Here is a 20,252-nt window from a genome sequence, read left to right as displayed (position 1 = left end):
TAATTACAAACCACCAAGATGGATAAAAAATAAATCTTTATGTTTTAAATAAATTATTAAAAAATTTAACTATATTTGTATAACACAAATGTTTTGTATTATAAAATAAACCCACTCAGGAAATTAACAAATGAGATTTTTATATTTAATAATACAATAAAATTTAAAATATGAAAAATATTATCTATAAGACTGAAACCTAAATTATGCTCAAATATGCATAGACAATAAAAGTTTTTTATGAATTCTGCAATCTACAAATCGTCCAATTTTTGTACCTGCATAAATCTAATAAATATAATTTATGCAACCTAAAAATCCCCTTTTCTCATGATATAACGTCATTATAATTTAGAAATAATATTATATGGGTATTAAATATAGATAATAAAATAAATACCCACTTACCTGCAGAGTTACATAAAATCGATCATGTCAACAAATATAACCTGTCAAACGTATTGTTCTATGCCAGATCAAGATAAATTGGACGTGCATATCACCCTATTTGTTTTGTATAATAATTTCTTATAAGAGAGAAAGAATAATAATAATAAAAAAAAATAATAAGTACTTTCATTCAATATTCAATATACTGTATAATATAATATTATTTAAAATATATTCTATTCACGACAATAACTTCATACGGCGTCCTATACCTATCCTACATTAATTGTCTATCTATCAAGTAGTGCATGATAATTGTATAAAGATAATTATGTTTGAGAATTCTACGATAGACGATTCAATATATATAGGTAACTACGTATAACTACGCGTCGCTAGATATAAATAATAAATAAATAATTTTCAATGAGGAAATCCAAAAAAAAAAATGTTTTTCATTCTTTTAAATCGTATAATCTGTTTTGGAATTTGTTGGGCACTTTTCGTTTGTAGACGAACGGAGCTTCGACGAGTTTTATTACTTTGTCTTTTTCTAACTTGTCGTGTGACCTCATCTCGATCAATAGCAATAACCCTGGAGAAAAAAATATAGTCGATCGTTGTGTCACGTGGGTGCAGTCATTATTTCATATCGCGTGGAAATCGCGGGAAAATGTGCGAGTAGATATTGTTATAAATTATAATAATATATTTGAGGTATCGATCGCGCACCTGCCAAAATCGAGCCGATCGCCAGCACGTAGAACGCCCCTTGTAGAGTTTTCATGGACATGGCTATGGTCAACTGCTTGTCGTCGTCTTCTTGTCTAGGTTCCGATCCTTCCAGTACCGGCTCTATGACCACGGATGTCGAGTCAAATTCTTCCGATCCCATTAGCTTGTCGTTGAGTTTCTGGTACTCTTCTTCGGTGATTTTTGACAAAATACCGCCCTCGAATAGTCGCATCAACCTATGATTAAATATTTTACATTATAATATCATGTCCTGACCAACGCATTCAAATATACATTAGGCACGCGCGTTCGTACGAATGTCCTACTTCGTTAATTCCACTAAAGATATTATTCAGTAGTAAATTATTATTTTGTTATATTATGTGGGGTAATTCATTTAATGTAAGACTGCAAATATTATTATATCAAAGAACACTAACGTTTTTGGAAAATAATATAAAGTTTATAATTTTTTAAGTTTTTTTTTAATTTTTTGAACTGCAGCATACATGTATTAAAAATGCATTTTTAATTTCATATACTGAAGCACAATATTATTTGGAGTATTTAACTCCAAATTTCGATTTTTATAAATATAAGTACCTACTGTAAAGAATATTACAAGAATAACAAATTTATGTTGTCATTAAAAAGATAATAATAATTTTAAGTAAGATGATTTATCAAACAAAAAGCGTAAATTTACAATAATATTTGCCTGAAGTTAGAATTTTGACTGAATTAATCAAAATCTCTAAAATAAATAAATTATATTTCAGTTAGAAATTCATAAAAATGTTTCTTTTCATTCCTAAAATATTTGAAAATTTAATGAGAAATTCCTTATAAATCATAAGTTTATATTTTTAAAAAAAAAATGTTTACAAAAAACTAAAGATATATTTTATAGCCATGAAAATTAATTTTTTTAAATTATTAATTGTAATTATTTGTTGAAGTTTGCTAGGCTGACATTGCCGTATTCTCTCAGAATCGTGTTTGGTAAACCTACAATAATTAATCATTACATTCAAATTTAACACACCCATTACAATGACGCACTCGAAAACTACTGTACAGCAGAGCCGGTACCCACTTGTCCACCTTTTTTATTTTTAAATATCTTTGAGTATTATTAATGCTCCAAAATGTGATGACACAAAAATAAAAAGATGATGAAAGACAAAGAAAAAAAGGTGTACAAGTGGGCATCTCTCTGATGTACAGTAGTTGTCGAGTATGTCATCGTAATGGATGTGTTAGATTTGAATTCAATGATAAATCATTGTATACGAAAAACAAACCTGAGTGAAGACGCTGTATCAGTCTAGAATACTAATATAAATATTCAAATTTAATAATTTAAAAAAAAAACTAATACAAATCGAAAATATCTCGTGGCTATAAATAGCATTACTATATTAATATTTGGAGAATATTTAAAGTATCAATACATTACAATAGTTAATTTTCGATTTTCACTAAAACTATAAAATTGATTTTGTTAATTCCCATTTTTCCTTTTTTTGTTTTTCCCAACGATATTAAAAAATATTGGACATTTTAAATTTTGGTTTCCTAAAAGTACCTAACTAGATTAATTTTTCTATCAGAAAACATGCCCAAGTTGAAAATCAGAGTATTTGTATTACCCCAAAAGTTGATGACGAGACAGAAAAAAATAACACACATCATTGAAAAAGAACCAATAATGTATTCATCGCTACGCGCAGAATTACAGAATAGTATGAAATCTATTTTTGTAAAAGAATTTTGTTTTCTAACGAATTAAAATTATGTAACAAAAAACTTAGATAGTTTTTGAAATAATGAGCGTCTTACGTTAAATGGATCACCCGGTACGCGTGTTGCTTGTATATAATATAGAACAGAGAAGCCGAGAGAATAACCCTATTGTTCCTATTATACCTGTCACGGGGAAAACGTCGAAACTCCGTTCAGTTATACAATATAATGCGACATTGCGACTACGAAAATTGAATTAATATAATGAGTCATGAGTGTATTATAGGTACGAACGCGCCTGAGACATATGTAATACGAAAAATGTTATTATTACACGTCGTCGAAATTATCTCTGTAGGGGCACGCTCGTTGGAACGCAATAGCCGAATATCTCGTGTTTAGCTTTTCGCTTAGATGAAAATGTTGGGCACCTGCGTGAAAACAAAAATATATATTATAGTTATACATATTATACGAGTAGGTACATATATCTCGTGTAATTTATGCGTGTAAAAATGTCGTGATATATGTATAAGAATTCTAGGAAAAAGCCCTTAAAAAAATCCATTATTATGAGTCATGACCAAAAGTACAAAAAAATATTAAAGTATAGGTTAAAATATGTTTATATTAAATGTAAATTATAAATTTGCGTTACAAACCCTACACCGTGCGTCGTGCAGAAAAATAGTAAGTATACAAAGTACCTACATTTATGAACAATTCTCAAAATAGTCGAAGAATAAAATTGTATAAAAAAAAAATACGAAATTCAAAAATCACTATTGGACTTTCGTGTACAATGTTTCTATAAGAAATGATTCAGCAAATAAAAGCCATAAACCTCCACCGGGATCTATAAATTCATAATTTATACAATTAAGTCGATTAGAGGACACCACTCATCCGCTTTTTAAGGGGTTTTATATTATGTCGGCAATATGAATACAATTGAAAATAATATTGAAAAAAATTTAAATTAAAAATCTTAAATACATAGGTATTTTGATATTTTGAATACCGACTAATTCATAATAACTGACAAGAGGTCCCATACTCCTATGTCAGGAATTTAAATTAATTACGAGATCATATTGAAAAATGTTTTCACACGATAAAGAACCGGGAGTAGCGTGAGTTAGCTTCAGTTATGGTTACTACAAAAACCAAATAAATATATATTATAAGTACACGATAATTAAATCAACATATTTTGCTGTGTTGTTGCAGGTTTTCTTTTTTTGATAATAAAATAAATGATAATACTTATTATATCAAACAAGTAACTATTATTTTAAAATCCATTATTCTTGTATTTTTCAAAGTTAAACAACTTTTTTTATATTAATGAATAATGATTTGCAAAAAATAAAAGCTGCGACACAGAAAATATTGGCTTTTGTAAAATTTGATTTCTTGTCTATTTATTTTTATTCTTCTGACTATCTGACTATGGTCTATGACTGTAGCCCGAGTGGTCTATTTTCGCGGGACCTGACCAAACAATTCGTGGTCTTGTGGCGTCCTCTTAGGTCTTCACGCGGCAGTGATCGCTTCATAATTAAACTTTAATCGTTATTACATCTATGCGGCGTGCTTAATTGTGCCTGTAGCGGCTTTAATACCTTCGTTAAACAGTGTGAATAATAATATTCATTCATCGCGTGTCACATATAATTGTTGGTGTCTTACCAAATCGTTTGATATCGTAGTAGAACGTCTCTCGACCTCCTATAACGGCGTAATTCTTGTTGTCCCTGACTAATTGCATTCCTTTCTCGGTAGACCCTATTAGGTATTCTCGTTGACGGGTCACGAGCTGTGACAACTCTTCGTATACGCCAGTGCCGTTCTAAACGTTTCGCGCGGCTAAGTACGCAATTGATATAAATATGTATATTATGTGGTGTGTGTATGTGAGTGTGTGTTTTAACTAATTGTTCGTAGGTGGGTAACGCGTAAGTATACATAATAATAATATGTCGTTGGGTTAGCATCCAAAGTGTGTATAATATATTAACACTCACTTCTAACATTGCTTGCGAAGCGCTTTGGACTTCGACCAATAGCTGAAGGCCGGAGTCACGCATAGCTTCCGATAGTTCTTTCAATGTATTGATAGGTGGTTCTGTCAACGTCAAAATTAATCACAGGGATTATTTGTGTAGATATCAAACATATAATATTCTAAATACAACACTATATACCTACCTATAGGAACAAATTTAAAAAAAAAAAACTCTTTTAGTTGTTGTTTTTAATAGAATAATATTTACATATTTTTTGGGGGTTAATAAGGCTTCAACTTCTGAGGTAATTTGCCTGTAATAATTATATATAGTATTGGTCTTAAAACTATGGGAATACATTATGTTTAACAGTAGAGGGAGTTTGTGAAATATATGTAAATGTATTTTTTTTACAGTTATTTTGCTAAGCCTATATTTGCGAAAAAATGTTTGCATATTTTTGGAGTTCTCTTCGCCAAGTGATTGTTGCATCGTTGATGGGTTTCCGAAAATTTAGTCTGGAGCTGTTGTGGAATATGATATACAGTCGTAGCCGAGTGGAGGAGGCTACGGTGATTAGGAGAGGGATGGATATGTCTGGTTTTCGTCGGGGGGGGGGATGATTTGGAAAAAGATGTTATCAAGCTTGGTAATCTTGGTCTTGAATTTTCTGTCAACTAGTGCCGGTCGTATTAACTCAATTGTTTCAAAATATAGTTTATATGTGTTAGTGCCGGACCCTTAACACAAATTATTGACGTTAATACATTTATTGGAGGAGTTTTCTAAAATGTACTTGAACTGTGTAAAAGCAGGGCTTGTAATCGTTATAATAACGTTATGATTATAACGTTATTTTTAACAAAAAATGATTGAAATTTGTAAACGAAATAATTACGGTAAGCGATAATCAAAAATAATTAAGTACTGCAAAATAAAATATAACGGTTAACAAAACATATATATTAAATTATATTATATATCATTAAGCAAAACATAACGCAAAACGTAATTTATTGAATTCCATTGAACGAAAAATAACGCAAAACGAAATTATTTAAAATTCATTTATTTAAAATTTTTTTTGATTTCATAGAAAAATTTATTTCATTAAAATAAATTTAGAATCGATTATATTATATTCCGTATCTAGGTCATTCCGGGCAATTACCTGCCCGCATTAGTTACTATTAATACATTTAATAGGTATTAATACTATTCAAAACAACGATAACGCAAAATTTGTATAACGTTATAATTCTGAATAACGATAAACGCAAAACTTATATAACGTTTTAATTCTAATTAACAATAAACTCAAAAATTGTGTAACGTTTTAATTTTAAATAATATAAAATGAATTTTTTTTTTTCAAATGCAAGCCCTGTGTAAATGACATAGGTATATTATCGTTTAGTCTGAAAATTGGCTTCATAGGTGCTAACTGTCCATTTATTGAGTCTATATTTTTGTTGATGAACTGGATTTTGGTTTTTTTGTTATTATCTTTTTTTTTATTTACATATTTATATATGGTTCTATAGTTATTACTTATAATTAATCATTGTATAATATTATCTACATCAATATACACTTGTTATCACTTATCTCTATTTACCGAATCGTCCAAATTCAAAACTATAATATGTAACAAATAATAATAGACAATATTATAGTCATAAATAAAAAATTACCTTTTGGTGGTCTTGCTAGTATTGACGTTAGACTAGCTGAGTACATGTCGCCAATCACGTAAGTAACCGATAGCATTAATAAACCAGCCACAAATCGGATTTTATTATTTTCCGATGGAATAATTGCAGCTGTTAATATAGTTAATAATCAATAATCAGACAGTAGTATAAAAAATATATGTACAAAATATTATGGACGTTATGATAATATATATGTTTAAACGCAGTCGAAAGACTATACTGACAACCGTCGAAAAAGTTTGAAGAGGATGTTAAGTAAAGGCGAAAGGGTTTAAACTGTTTACAGTGTTTGGGTGATCTTTTGTTCGGAGCCCGGGTATGATTATTGTTATTATCATTTATCAGGACAAAAATTAGGCAAATCGCTATACATGAACAAATTAACAATGAACACTGTATGAAGCCATATAGGAGTATAGGACCCTATATTGACGTACAAAAAATAGCCACTTTTAAAAAAAAAATTTAAATGTACAACTTAATTTATATAAACATCATTGTAAAAAACCCTTATGTTCATAACTAATCTAATTGTAAGCTAATAACCATGATGTTGATGCTGTAACAATAAATAATAATAAAAAAAAAAACAATGAACATTTAAAAAAGCTTACAAAATTGTTTTATGATAATAGGTAATGAATCGATACCTATGCAAAAAGTTTAAAGTTTTTAAGTTAAATATAGGAACTAAAATTTAAAGTATATCCGTTCGTATAATATATGCGTTGATGAAGTGTCAAATAATATTTGGTCTGCTGTGTATTATGAATACTATATGTGTAGACATATTATCCCAGTCTTAAATGCGGACAATTATTTTTCCCAAAGTACCTACCAAGGTATATACTTATATTTATTTATTCAAATTATGCGAAAATTAATATATTCATTGGGAGCTGCCTATTGACCAACTTTCAGAGGTATATGCAGTTATATAAAAACAATGTGGTAGCGGGTAGTCCGACAATTATTATTGTTTTCTAAAATAAATTTCCACTGACATATTAAACAGGCCCGTGGGGGCTCGGTAAACCCTCCACTACGCACTACACACCACCGCACGATTGATATTTAAATCAGTTTGGCAGGGATACGAAAATATTTATAATTGATTATATAAATGGTATTTTTAAATTACTGGATATTTTGATATACAATGTAGAGCGAATTACTTCAGCGATTCACAACATATTATTTTTATGTTTTTGTTTTAAAAAATTTCTTTTATTTTTGTGTTTAAATGACCGACAGAAATCCTTGGCCGCCGAACATAAGCTGTCCGATATTGGCAGAGAAACGTTTTCATTCGGAAAAGTGTATTAAATGTTCCTTTCACGTGATTAAAACTGAATACGATGACTGCAGGCAATATGTTTTATTATAGTAGCGTTGTTCTATTGTGTCGCTTTTTGTTCCAATTTTGCACTTTTCATTTTCGTTACTCTCATTGAACGCTCACGTACATACCAACCCAATACGTATAAATATATATGTATATGTGTGTATGTGTGTGTGTAACTGTCAACGTCAACCACGAGACAACCACGCCGATAAGTGACAATAAGACGTTGAGACGGAATCGACCGATATATATCTATGCAGACAGTTAGTGTCTGACTGGTTTCTTAACCTCTCAATAGATTTTAGAAATTATTTGCGTTCGAAAATCTATATTTTATTAAATTTAAATTTGTATCTGCGAATCATGTATAAAAAGCTAGATGTTATGCATAGCATCTATTCGGAACAATATTATGTTTCACAACGTTCTAATTGTTAACATATACCCACGAATACTAAGTCTGGGAAAATCTATTTTGTATACGACAGCTGCTGCTATATATGATGTTATAATATGCTATATTATAAACTATTATATTATGTATAATATGATATATATCCTGCAAACTATTACAATATGATCATCGTTACAGAATATTATATTATAATACATGGTAAGTATAAGGGCGTGGTTAGGGGGGTTGGGGTGTTGCATGTACAAAATCATATAAAAGATGTATTTCTATTAATTATATAACATACATATTATTGTAAGAAATATAATGTAATAATTGTTACCTTAAAGCGCATTTAAAATAATTTGTTAAAACAAATAGTGGTTATAGCTGGTTTACCTCCGAAGATTGGCGTCTGTTAAATGTAAGCGTACAGTCATACTGACACGGCGATGCGTGCATAATAAATATGTGTGTATAATGTAATTTCGTAAAAGTTAATATAATACATTACCTTGTTGTAAAAACACCGTAACAGACCACCACACGCACTTCCAATACAACATAGATTTTCCTTGGGGATGGCCGTCAGTCGTGTCGACTAATATGTAAAGTATTGGACCGGCAAAAATAACTGTGATCAATAACAATGGCCAAACCTAAACAGTCCAAGTGCACATATAGGCAGGTGGATACTATACGTTTGTTACGGCGAAAAAAAAATACTATGTTTTCGTCTATTATAGACAATGTATATTATAATATGTACCAACAGTTGTGAGTACATGTGCGTGTATTCCATTTTTTTAATCACTGTTGTAGTAAGTATATGATATAACTATGAGTTATAGTTATATACTTGTACCGTGGTAGGTGCAAGTATGTTACAACCGTTTTCTCAATTATGCGATTCCTCTATATTCATTGTATGAAATTTAATAAAATAAATCAATTTTTTTAAGGCGTGGTACCGAATCTATAGTTTTTGTGCATGGCAGAGAATTCGTTTCCTCGTCTTCTTTTTAAACTTTTCGTTAGGTTAAAATGTATAGCGTAATATAATATTATATAAAAACCACATAGTATAGTTGTTGTAATCAACTAATAATAAAGTGCTAGTTGTCTATTATAGTATCTACCACATGTGTTTTTGTTTCTTTTGATTAAAGATTTCTATCATTTTGCATAATATAGGTAGGTACCTTATTTTTAAACCAAGTTCATAGCTATAAACATGGTATTTTACACATTTATAATGATAAAATTTGTACACTAACATAATGTAATGATTAATGATTAATAATTACTGATTACTGCGCGTGGCGTTTAACTTACCGACCAATGAAACGGTCTGATGAGTGAAAATGCTTCGTTCAAACGGCCAGGGGCATGTGTCAAGAAAGCTTCATTGTCGACTAATGTGAGGAATGAAAAGTCTACCACCAAATTGCGCTCGTATGTTATAGATAAATCTCCGACGAACCAATCTGCTTCCTTTAGTATTCAATAATTTCATAATTTAATATTATGTTCAATTTTAGATAACCTATTGCGACTTAAGAGGGTGTCACACATATCATCTAGATTGTTTTCTTTGTCTTTCACGTGGATATAAGTAATATAGCAAAAACGGTTCCAGATAATTAAGGTTCCCAAAAGTATAGTAATTTTAATACCCATCCGGAATACGGGTTTAATTAATAGTATTAGAAATATTAGAAAACTCATATGATCATACATAGTTTATACACAAAACAGTAATACCATTAAATTATGATAAAAAAAAATGTTTAATTCGAATATTTCGGTTCAGTTCCGGTACTTTATTTATTAAAATAAAGGTTCTGGTGCCGGTTCTTAATATTTTAAAAGGTTCAGTCCCTGGTCAAAATGAGTTATAATATAATATAGTGTATGACGATTCACAAACCACTGTTGTAATAAGTGTCTACCTACTTTTGTTAAAAAAAATTTTCCTATCAATACCGATACAAATATTTAAAAACGGACTAATTCGAGTCTAAGCCTAGCTTAGTGATATCCCGCCTTTGATAAAAAAAAATAAAATATCCAAAGTAAATATTAGTATTTTTAAACATGTAGTCGTGTATTACTATATATTATATAGGTACGTTAAATTAATGCTCTCTAAAATGTTATTAAGTTATAATTTATAAATTATCTTGTCAAATTATCCATAGTAAATTTGTGTTAATTTTGAATGACAAAGATAATAAACTTTAGTTTTATGATAGATAATTGAAAATATTATTTTAAGATTAATATTATAGTATAAAACAACATTTTATTTTCTGAGAAATACTTACCTTACGGTTTTAACATTATTATTATAATTCTATATGATATGATTTTAATTAAAAATATATTTTATATATGATAATAAGGATTAGTTGTACTTACCCTTTGCCATATCAAACCCAATACTCCTTGCATTGATGACCCGCGATCGAGCCCTGAACCTTGTGTACGATCAGGAGGATCTATGTATTTGAATCTGTATGTATAATTATATCATAATTGTAAGTGAAACGTGTCTTGTTATCGACGATTTTAATTATTGAGGGAAATGTTTAATTGTATATATACTGAAAATGTAGTTTGTCGGCCAGTAGATTTATGAGTTTATCGTCTCGTCCACCCTCTACACGGAAACTGTCGTTCAAATATTCGACGAATGTCCATGGTGGCTTCTACAAATAGAACATAAATAATTAAAACCATGCTTAAATATTATACAGGGATAAATTGGAAAACAACGATCAGGATATCCTTACAATTTTCATAATTTACAATATTATAGTCCGTATTTGTATGGAAAATCTCTATTTAAAATCAAAATCAAAATTATAATATGTTATGTTCTTATTAATATATTAGCAAATTACCAATAATATATTTATTAATTTATTTAATATATAATAACATGCGTTAATCACAGTGATACGTTATACAATATAATTGACAATTTTCGGTTGGGTAGTCGATAATTTTGTATTTTGAATTTGAAATATCTCAGTACCTTAGATACTCTAGTTTTTTTCTTAACTCCCCATCCCCACTTTTGTTTAAAGCTAGATTCGATCCATATGGATTATGATAATGTACAATGGGGACTGAAAATTACAAGTTAAGAAGAATATATATAGTATATACAATATATATAATTGTATAATTGTTTAGGTACCTACATAGTATTGACAGTATTTTCATAAAATTCTAAGAGGGTTCTGTGATCTATAGATCACGCAATTGTTCTTAATGATAAATATGTAGGTATATAAGTATTTCAAATAAAAAATTAAAAGCTATTATATTATGCTCGTTGTGTATGCAGTTAGATGTAAAAGTATCGCAAAGGAATTACGTAGGTAGGTACTTCTACTAGGTACACATTAATACGTATATATACATGCGTTTAGCTTGCATGTTGTACATAACGTTGTTTAAATACATTTACATTTTTATGGAGACTGTTATTAGGGTGGTGCGCTTAAATTGTTTTCGTGAATTTATGTATGGAAATATTTAAAGTGCTCTCTCTCTCTCTCTCTCTATATATATATATATATATATATACACACACACCATGGCTCTTGTATAATTTTAGTTTATTTATAAAGCATACATGTAAAACTGGAACGTTGAAATATCTGCCTTCGAAGTTCTTGTACACCTGTTTGGGCGGTGGTAACAGTGGGAACCTCACCAACCCGTCCATTGCTGACCACCAATTTACCATTTTCAGGCTCGATCCGTACCCTGGTCTAGCGCTGGCCTGACTGTAATAAATCTGGTAGCTAAAAATATATTAACAGTGATGATATTCGTCATTATATAGATTACATATAGACTGCAATAATATCGAACGAACATCGCATATCTATATTCTATATATGCGTGGTTCAATATAATATTATATGGTCGAAAGTATAAAATAGGTTCAAACCAACGAGTATTTACAAGCACGAGAGCACATAATATATTGTTATATTGTATGCGTAGGTACCGCGCGTGATAAAAACACGCCGATTCTCTACTAACGCGCGTTTAAATTGAATTAATACTGTAGTGTATGTATGTACGACGGGATTGTGTCAGGGGACGAGATCCCTAAATTTATTTTTCAATTTTATTGCAATAACTCCGCTGCACCGCCCATTAGATAATGTGCGTCTTGGGAAAAAGTTATGTTGTTGATATCCTTCTCCTCGGCACCCGTCTGCCGGGCGGGGTCTCTGTGGCCCGAAAGTCGGAGCTTATAGGGTGGAAGGACCGGTGTAACGATATTGTTATTATTGTTATTATTATTGATGAGAGGACTGCCACACTCACAATCCCGGTCTGGGACTGGTGATGACGCACACGCGCATCGCCTCCAGTATATCAGCCTTGAACGTTCGACTGACGGACGACCGTAACCATAAAAACACGTACACGACGTTCCGAGACATCAAGTTACTTCTCCGGATCTGTGTGAAAAACAGAAAATCGCCGTCGCGATGTAAACCGAGTAAACGGTAAATATTTATATATATAGTGACATTACTGCCGACAGCAAGTTTTCCATGAGCGTAGACGTCGATAGCACTATGTAAGACGTGTGATGTCCGTCGGCCACTGCACGGCGGATATCGATCAACAGCTACATTTTAAAACAATAAACTTTTGTTTACAAATTTTCAATTTATTGTATGTATACTTTGAACACGAAATTACATAAAAATTGGTATAGCTTAATCGGTTTTAACAAAAAATGTATATAGCTTATACTTTATAGGTAAGTATATATTATTATATACATTTATATTTTACAGTTTATACTTGTAACAAAAACATTTATCATCCTTATAATATATTATTGACTATTGTATATTTTTACCTGCGGGCCACAATAATATTATATCGTGAAGAATTTATTACTATCAATAATTAACCATACACGCAAGTATTCCATTTAAGTATTTAGTATTGTATGTACGATGCACGGATAGCTTGTTATTTTGAGGGCAATTATATTATATTGTTTTATAGTGATGGATAACGATAGAATACTATTTGAATTGTAGCCTTGTAAGTACCATACATTTTAAACTGGGTCAATAGGATAATGAATATTCATTAATATTATTAAAAATATATATGTATGTAGGTATATGTATAGAGATACGTCACGTTATTTTAGTAACGTTACGATAAAAACAAACACAATAGAAATCATTCATAATACTACAATAAACAGTTTAATCTAATGAAAATATATTATTTTTTTCGCGCACTCGGCGTTGATATAAAGGGTCGTTTACCAATCACGATCACTCACATTTTTTTTTTAATGAATTAATTCCAATTCTGAATTTTGGAATTTGTAAGTATACCTATACTTAAACACCGTATTTTCTAAAACTTGGAATTTTTACGCCATTTAAAGATTTTCCTATATATATTATGCAAACTTCTTTTTGTAAATTGTTAAGCAGATTCATTTTCAAAAACATATTGATGTGTATAAACTATTAATTGACATTTACACGAGTAGATTCTGTATTATTAAGTAAGTATTATAGTCTATAAGGATAAAACTTGATGATAAGTATAAAGATATGAAAATGATATTGATTAATATTAACATTATAATATTAGCATTGTATGTTTGTAAGAACTACTATGGAATACTCGTTGCAGATCGCAGATGCCACAGTATTTTTAAAAATATCACGTCCTGAGAAACTTACATAGTAAATGGTAGATCTAATTAAAAAAAATATGTAGATATCGCTGCTACACGACACTCCTTTAAATAATATAAAAAAACCCTAGTATCTGAAAATATGGTCTTTAAGTATAGGTATTTAAACATTTCAAAAATGAATACTCATACCTAGATAGTTGTATAAAATAAGTACATTATTTGAGGATACAGGTAGATGATCACCTGTTTACGTACATAACGTACTGCAATATTATAGATGAGCTATAAAGTATATAATCAAAAGTGGGCAAGTTAATGAAAATAATTAACTCAAGTTCAGTTCAGTTATAAGAGGACACAAGATCGAAAAGTTAAAAGTTAAGGGTATTTGATACCATGATTTTCTGTTTTTGTCTAACACACACGCGACGTAGGATTTTAGGCTGATTTATTGCCAAACATACCAATTGATTTAATGATGCGACAAGAATTTTAAAAACAGATTTGAATTTATCGCAAAGTCTACTTGAAATTGATTTTCCCACATTTTTGATTTTTTGATTTTAACTTCTCCGAAAATTGAAATACAATAACTTTTAAATACTCTTTTTTAATATGACATTTTTAAGAATTTGTGGAATAATATCAAAAATGTGGGAAAGTCAATTTCAAGTAGACTTGACGACAAATTCAAATCTATTTTTAGATTTGTTATCGCTTCAATAGATCAATTAGAATGTTTGGCAAAGAACACGTCTAAAATACAGTGGTCGGGACGCTACTGTTTTTTTTGTAGCACGCTAACGCTACTGCTACTCCCCCCAAAAAGTAGCTCGCTATCGCTAAAGTTACATTTTTTAAAATTTAGTGCGCTATTTCTAACGCTATTGTTTAAATGTAGCGCGCTACTTTAAAAAAAAAAATTGTTTTGATTTATTTAGATATTCAATTGAGTACTTGGTCATTATTTGTTAATGCCTACCGCTATTTTCTTGTTATTTCGAAAGGCAGGTTTATTCAATGTATCTCACGTATTTTTGTAACAAAACTCAAAACAGATAAACGTTTTATTGAAAATAGCCAATTAGTAGTTCGTACTGATTAGACATTCGGTCACAAAGGATTTCATACAGCAAGGGGATTAGTGATTACAAAGAATTTTGATCTGCTAAACATTTTTTTTAAAAAGTTGATGACAAGCATGGATCTAGAACATCTTACGCTCCGCTGTATAGTGTAAGTGTCAAGTGGACCTCGTCATTGAGTAGGTCATTGTGATGGAAGTGTTAAATCTGAATTCAATGATACATAGAATTTTACTTTTACCTTACTATTATTTACTAATTTAAACTATATTCATCTCAAATTAATAATTTAACAAATAATTTTTTTTATATCATATAGTAATTGAATTATATAAGTTATATAACATTGAAACATAACAATTGTCAATTTATAATTTAAAATGATTAATTTTTTAAAAACATTTATAATTGCAACTCGCATCATATATAATTTACAACTTATTAAAATATATGAATATATATTCATAGGTACACAAAATTATGTTATCAAGAATAAGAACAGAAATGTTTGTGTTTTTGTGTTGGATTATTTTTAATTTATACTGACATAGTAATATTTACGTATAAACGAAAAATTTCAAAATGTTTTTAACTTGATGGATTTTTTTAGAGAAAAGCCAAGTTATTTCAACTGTAAATTAAACTAGTTAAGTTCATAAGTTGATTAGAAAATAAACCAACTAGTTAAGTTAGGTTTCTTAGAATTTTATTAAGTTATAAATTAAAATTTTTTTTTTTTTTTTAGAAAAAATATTTTTATTTATCATATTAACAAAAATTATAAATACAAGTTACAAACAAAAAAAATATTTGATTATTTTGACCTCAGTAAGCAAATGCTTGTGGTGGGGCAAAAGAGTTAACAACTTAAATAAAGGAAATTATCTGAAGAAAAAATTACCTATATTATTTATAATTCTAGTTAAAAAAAGTATTCTTATGCGAAGAAAATATTTTTTTTAAATTCAGACGCCATTTCTTAGTATTACAAAATATTAATAGGTAATATGAATATACATATTTCTATTTATAATATTATTACTATACGTCTTATTGATTCAAAATTAAAATACAAATATCACAATTGTTTTTTTGTTCGTCCCTAGCGGCTTTGCACATCTGCAGTATTGTTGTTATTTGAAGTATTTGGGCATATTATTATTTATTTATGTTATTACAATAATTGTTTCGTATATTCAACTGATCCGCGTCCGTCCCGCAGTCATCAATCGCGCATGTCATTATCATCAGTATTTTCACTGTGTCCCCTGAATTAAAAATGTGTGCACCAAATCTTATAACGTGTGTTTGAATCTTCATAGTAAACCTTTTAGGAATATTTTCAATAGTCCAATACCCTTTTTAATATCCATTTAAATTAATATTTTGTTCAAATATCATAAGCATTAATCACATAACAAAAGATTTAATATACTGTAATATAGTGCTATGTTATTGTAAATTGCAATCAAATATTAATGTAATCGAATAATGGTCTCAAGTCTCAACCATATTATGTTGTATGCCAGAGTATATAGGTACAAGTGTACAACATATTAAAGTTAACAACACGAAATAAGTTCTGCTGAACGTACATTTGCTATATTTTATTGTATGCACCTATTGTGCCTACACTAATAATTATAGTATTATACAAATAGTTCATATTTTAGGACCTTAGGAATTAATAGTTAATAAATAGTAAAAATCATTTATTAGGTACAATAAATAAAATTAAAATTTTCAAAAACCGTTCTTGATACCGATAAATTTAAAAAACCTTTTTTAAAATCGAAACCAAATCAAAAAAGTTGAAAAACCGATCTAAAACTTCAACTAAAACCAGAAAATGTAAAAACTATTCTCAAAACCGAAACCGAAACCGTTAAAATTTGAAACTGTTTCGATCCTTGAGCACATTACTAATTAAAATATGTAAACGATATTATAGTTGTCAGATGTGTCATTTTATTGATATAAAAAAGTCTATGCAATAACGGATACTTCCTTAAATAACTAATATCCTAATTAGGGCGGTGTACCATGTTACATATGTTGTGGAGGCACCGGGAAAGTTAGAGTACGTTTAGTATAGGTGTATAATGTACTGTATAGGTCTGTGGTAAGGGGGGGGCTAATATGGCCATTGCCCCCCAGAGATTTTGTTAACTGTACCTAATTTAAAAGCATGCATATAAAATGGTATATCATATAGTTTATAAAGTATTTTTGGAATGGAAATGTGTTAACAATGATGTTATATTAAAATAGAGGTATAATATTCATTATAGTGTACCAAAATATAATAATATACTAATTTTATTTGGCCATTGGATTTTAATCTTGCCCCGGGTGGAATTTTGTTCTACGGGCGCCCTTGGACTCTGTAGTAGTAGTAATTTCATTTAGCATAGTATTAGATTTAGGTGCACATGTCTCAATATAAATAAAGATGAAAAGTTTTATCAAGTTTAGAAATGGGTTTATTTTTCGAGGAAAATAGTTATATGCTTTTATAGCTGTTCCAATCTTATCGTCATAAATCGTATAATTGTGCATAATATAAAATAATACAAAAATATTGTTAAAATGTGGTAGGCACTATAATATATAATAGGTACCCATAATTAACTAGCAATAATGATGCTCAATCGCCCATGTCCCATAAAATTTTTGTTAGCCCTATATTATTGTATATATATTATTTAATGTACATAATATTATGTTACCGATTGTACGTGATCCTCTGACAATAAACCATGGTGAGTCGTCGTTACACCCCTTCCGTGTAGGGACTTAATTGTATTACTCAGGAAATCGGCAGCAGCATCTTTATGAATAAATATACAATATAATACACACATAATATTATAGAAGTTACAAGTCGTCACAACACCATATGCGATATAATAAAATGTCGATAAAATAAAACTATTCATTTTTATAATATTACATCAGATTAACATGTTATAATGTTTAAAGTAATTCATAGTTTTATAATGCTTAGTAGGAGTGTTTTTTGTAAGTAATGAATATGAATACTAATAAATTCATTTAAATCTTTGAAAAGGCGTTGTGATGATAAAAAAAATACACGAATCCCTATCCAATATAGGATCAAAAAAATATTATCATATTTTATAAGACTGTTAACAACTTGTTTAAATAATAATAATATGCCGCCGATAGATAAATAGGTATTATTATTACCACTTACTATATAGCATCACCCCTCTCCCAAAACTACCTGTTTAACGTTATCGAACAAAATAATGACGTGTAATGTTGTAACGAGGCGAGACTCGCGTGTGTCTGCATAACTGTCGGTCTTAATCATTTCGTAGGTCGGAGAACCACGCGGTTTTTAGTATAATATATTAATATGTGCCTATAGTAACATTATTATTGTCTCACTCTCACACCGATTTACTGTGGTACATATATTATTATGAGTGATTTTCGATCGAACGGATTCTCCATGTATAGTACGTTATATAATAATATAGTGAACTTATATACAATAACTCGACAGACATAACATATTATACATCATATTTAATATGGAACGTTCACATGGTCGGTCGTGGCCAGTGGCGTATTTGCGGGTGGCCGAGAGGGGGAGGAAAGTATGGAAGAAGACCCCCCTCGATTTTTATTTTTTATAATGTTTTGCTTTCCAAGTAAATAATATTTATTTTTTATATAGATGGGTATTTTTATAATGCATAAAAACACGAGTCTGTTGTAGTAAGCGATATTTTATACTCAAATGCCCAATGTTGATTCTGAAAAAATAAATATGGCATGTCCATGTTCACGTACAAGAAAAGAATAAACTAGAGGTGTTAATTATTAATATTAGGCATGAAATTTATAGAAAAAAACTAAAAACATGTCCTGAATCATGAATCGAAATCGGACAAAAAATGCCCTAAAAAGTAAACACTCAAAAACATGAACTAAATACTGTTAACTTTAATCACAACGTCATTATGAAACGCTCTCTCAGTATGTAATAACATGTTCGCATTGAAAAATATCAGTTCGGGCCCTATAAATTGTTAATACATAATATTATATTTATACAGTTGATAGTCACATAATGCCGGATTGCACGAACAATCATTATAAACGTTTAACGGATCAATGGTGATCTAAAATATGTCCCTTTAAACACGATCTAGTGGCTCGTGATTGGCCCATTAAATTTTATTTAACCATGAAATGAATACATTTTTCATGCAACCCGACCACAGACTTCTATCTACGGTAGGTACTATTACTATACTGCGTAGCATAGAAATCTGTGTTGACAGTATACGTGCGCGCGTACTCTCGACACCCGAGTGAACGGCCAAAGTGCAGTCGACCGTCATGGCCTCGACGATGTCGCGGATCGCGTTCGTCAAGTTGCCGTAATCGAGGTCGCGCCACCCGCCACCGCCGCCGACGACGGCTCGCCTTTGACGACGCCAAATGTTCGAGTGATGCCGGCAGTCGTCGTCTGGTCCCGGAATCGCCGTCGTCGTCGCTGGGCACAAGACACGATGACAATAATATTATGTACACTATACATTTCCGACGACGTGAACGACACAGACATAACATTATTGACGAGCACATCTCTAGCACACGTACCCAGCACGGTGAACAGCATTAGAGCGGGCACGCACCGTTCTGCCGTGGCCATTCTTCGGCGAAAAGTGTGCTGCTTTCGTTGCTCTTTCGCCCGCCGCTGTTTCTCACTCGACGACGCGCGTACCGATCGTCATCGCCGGCACCGCGCTCGGGTTTACCGCCGTAACAAGACACGTCCATATTTCATTGCGCCCCCCATTACCGTGTCACGGATATAAATGTAATAAAATAATAATACTCGTGCAACGCGCACACACATAAAAAGTATGTATATAAATAAATAAAAATATATGGCAAGTGCACGCGCGGAATATTGTGCTGCCACGTCTCCAACACACACTCGCGGACGCACGCCATACCTATAATATTATATTATTATACTCGACTATCATAATAGTAGTTAAATATCATATAATATTATATAGGTATAACGAGTGAGTGAGTGTGTGTTTGTGTACGCATTATGCCTATACACTGCACACACT

At 30.4% G+C, this 20,252-nt stretch overlaps 1 protein-coding gene across 1 annotated transcript; it reads right to left on the bottom strand.

The window, feature by feature from the left end:
* Window positions 1–634: 634 nt before the first annotated feature.
* On the bottom strand, window positions 635–19,819 carry LOC100573458 (ionotropic receptor 40a). Its single transcript, XM_016806792.2, has 13 exons — window positions 19,704–19,819; window positions 12,688–13,005; window positions 11,981–12,152; window positions 10,942–11,045; window positions 10,756–10,849; window positions 9,670–9,828; window positions 8,849–8,993; window positions 6,575–6,703; window positions 4,899–4,999; window positions 4,564–4,723; window positions 3,206–3,302; window positions 1,123–1,361; window positions 635–985 (listed from the first exon to the last, which is right to left on the bottom strand). Exons 1-13 carry the CDS (start codon window positions 19,817–19,819, stop codon window positions 846–848), a joined length of 1,974 nt encoding a protein of 657 aa, XP_016662281.2. The 3' UTR covers window positions 635–845.
* Between the last annotated feature and the right edge of the window lie 433 nt (window positions 19,820–20,252).

The sequence above is a fragment of the Acyrthosiphon pisum genome, chromosome X (genome assembly GCF_005508785.2).
Source record: "Acyrthosiphon pisum isolate AL4f chromosome X, pea_aphid_22Mar2018_4r6ur, whole genome shotgun sequence".
Lineage (NCBI taxonomy): Eukaryota > Metazoa > Arthropoda > Insecta > Hemiptera > Aphididae > Acyrthosiphon > Acyrthosiphon pisum.
The sequence above is the reverse complement of the archived record's forward strand: the minus strand, read 5'-3'. Positions and strand labels throughout refer to the sequence as shown.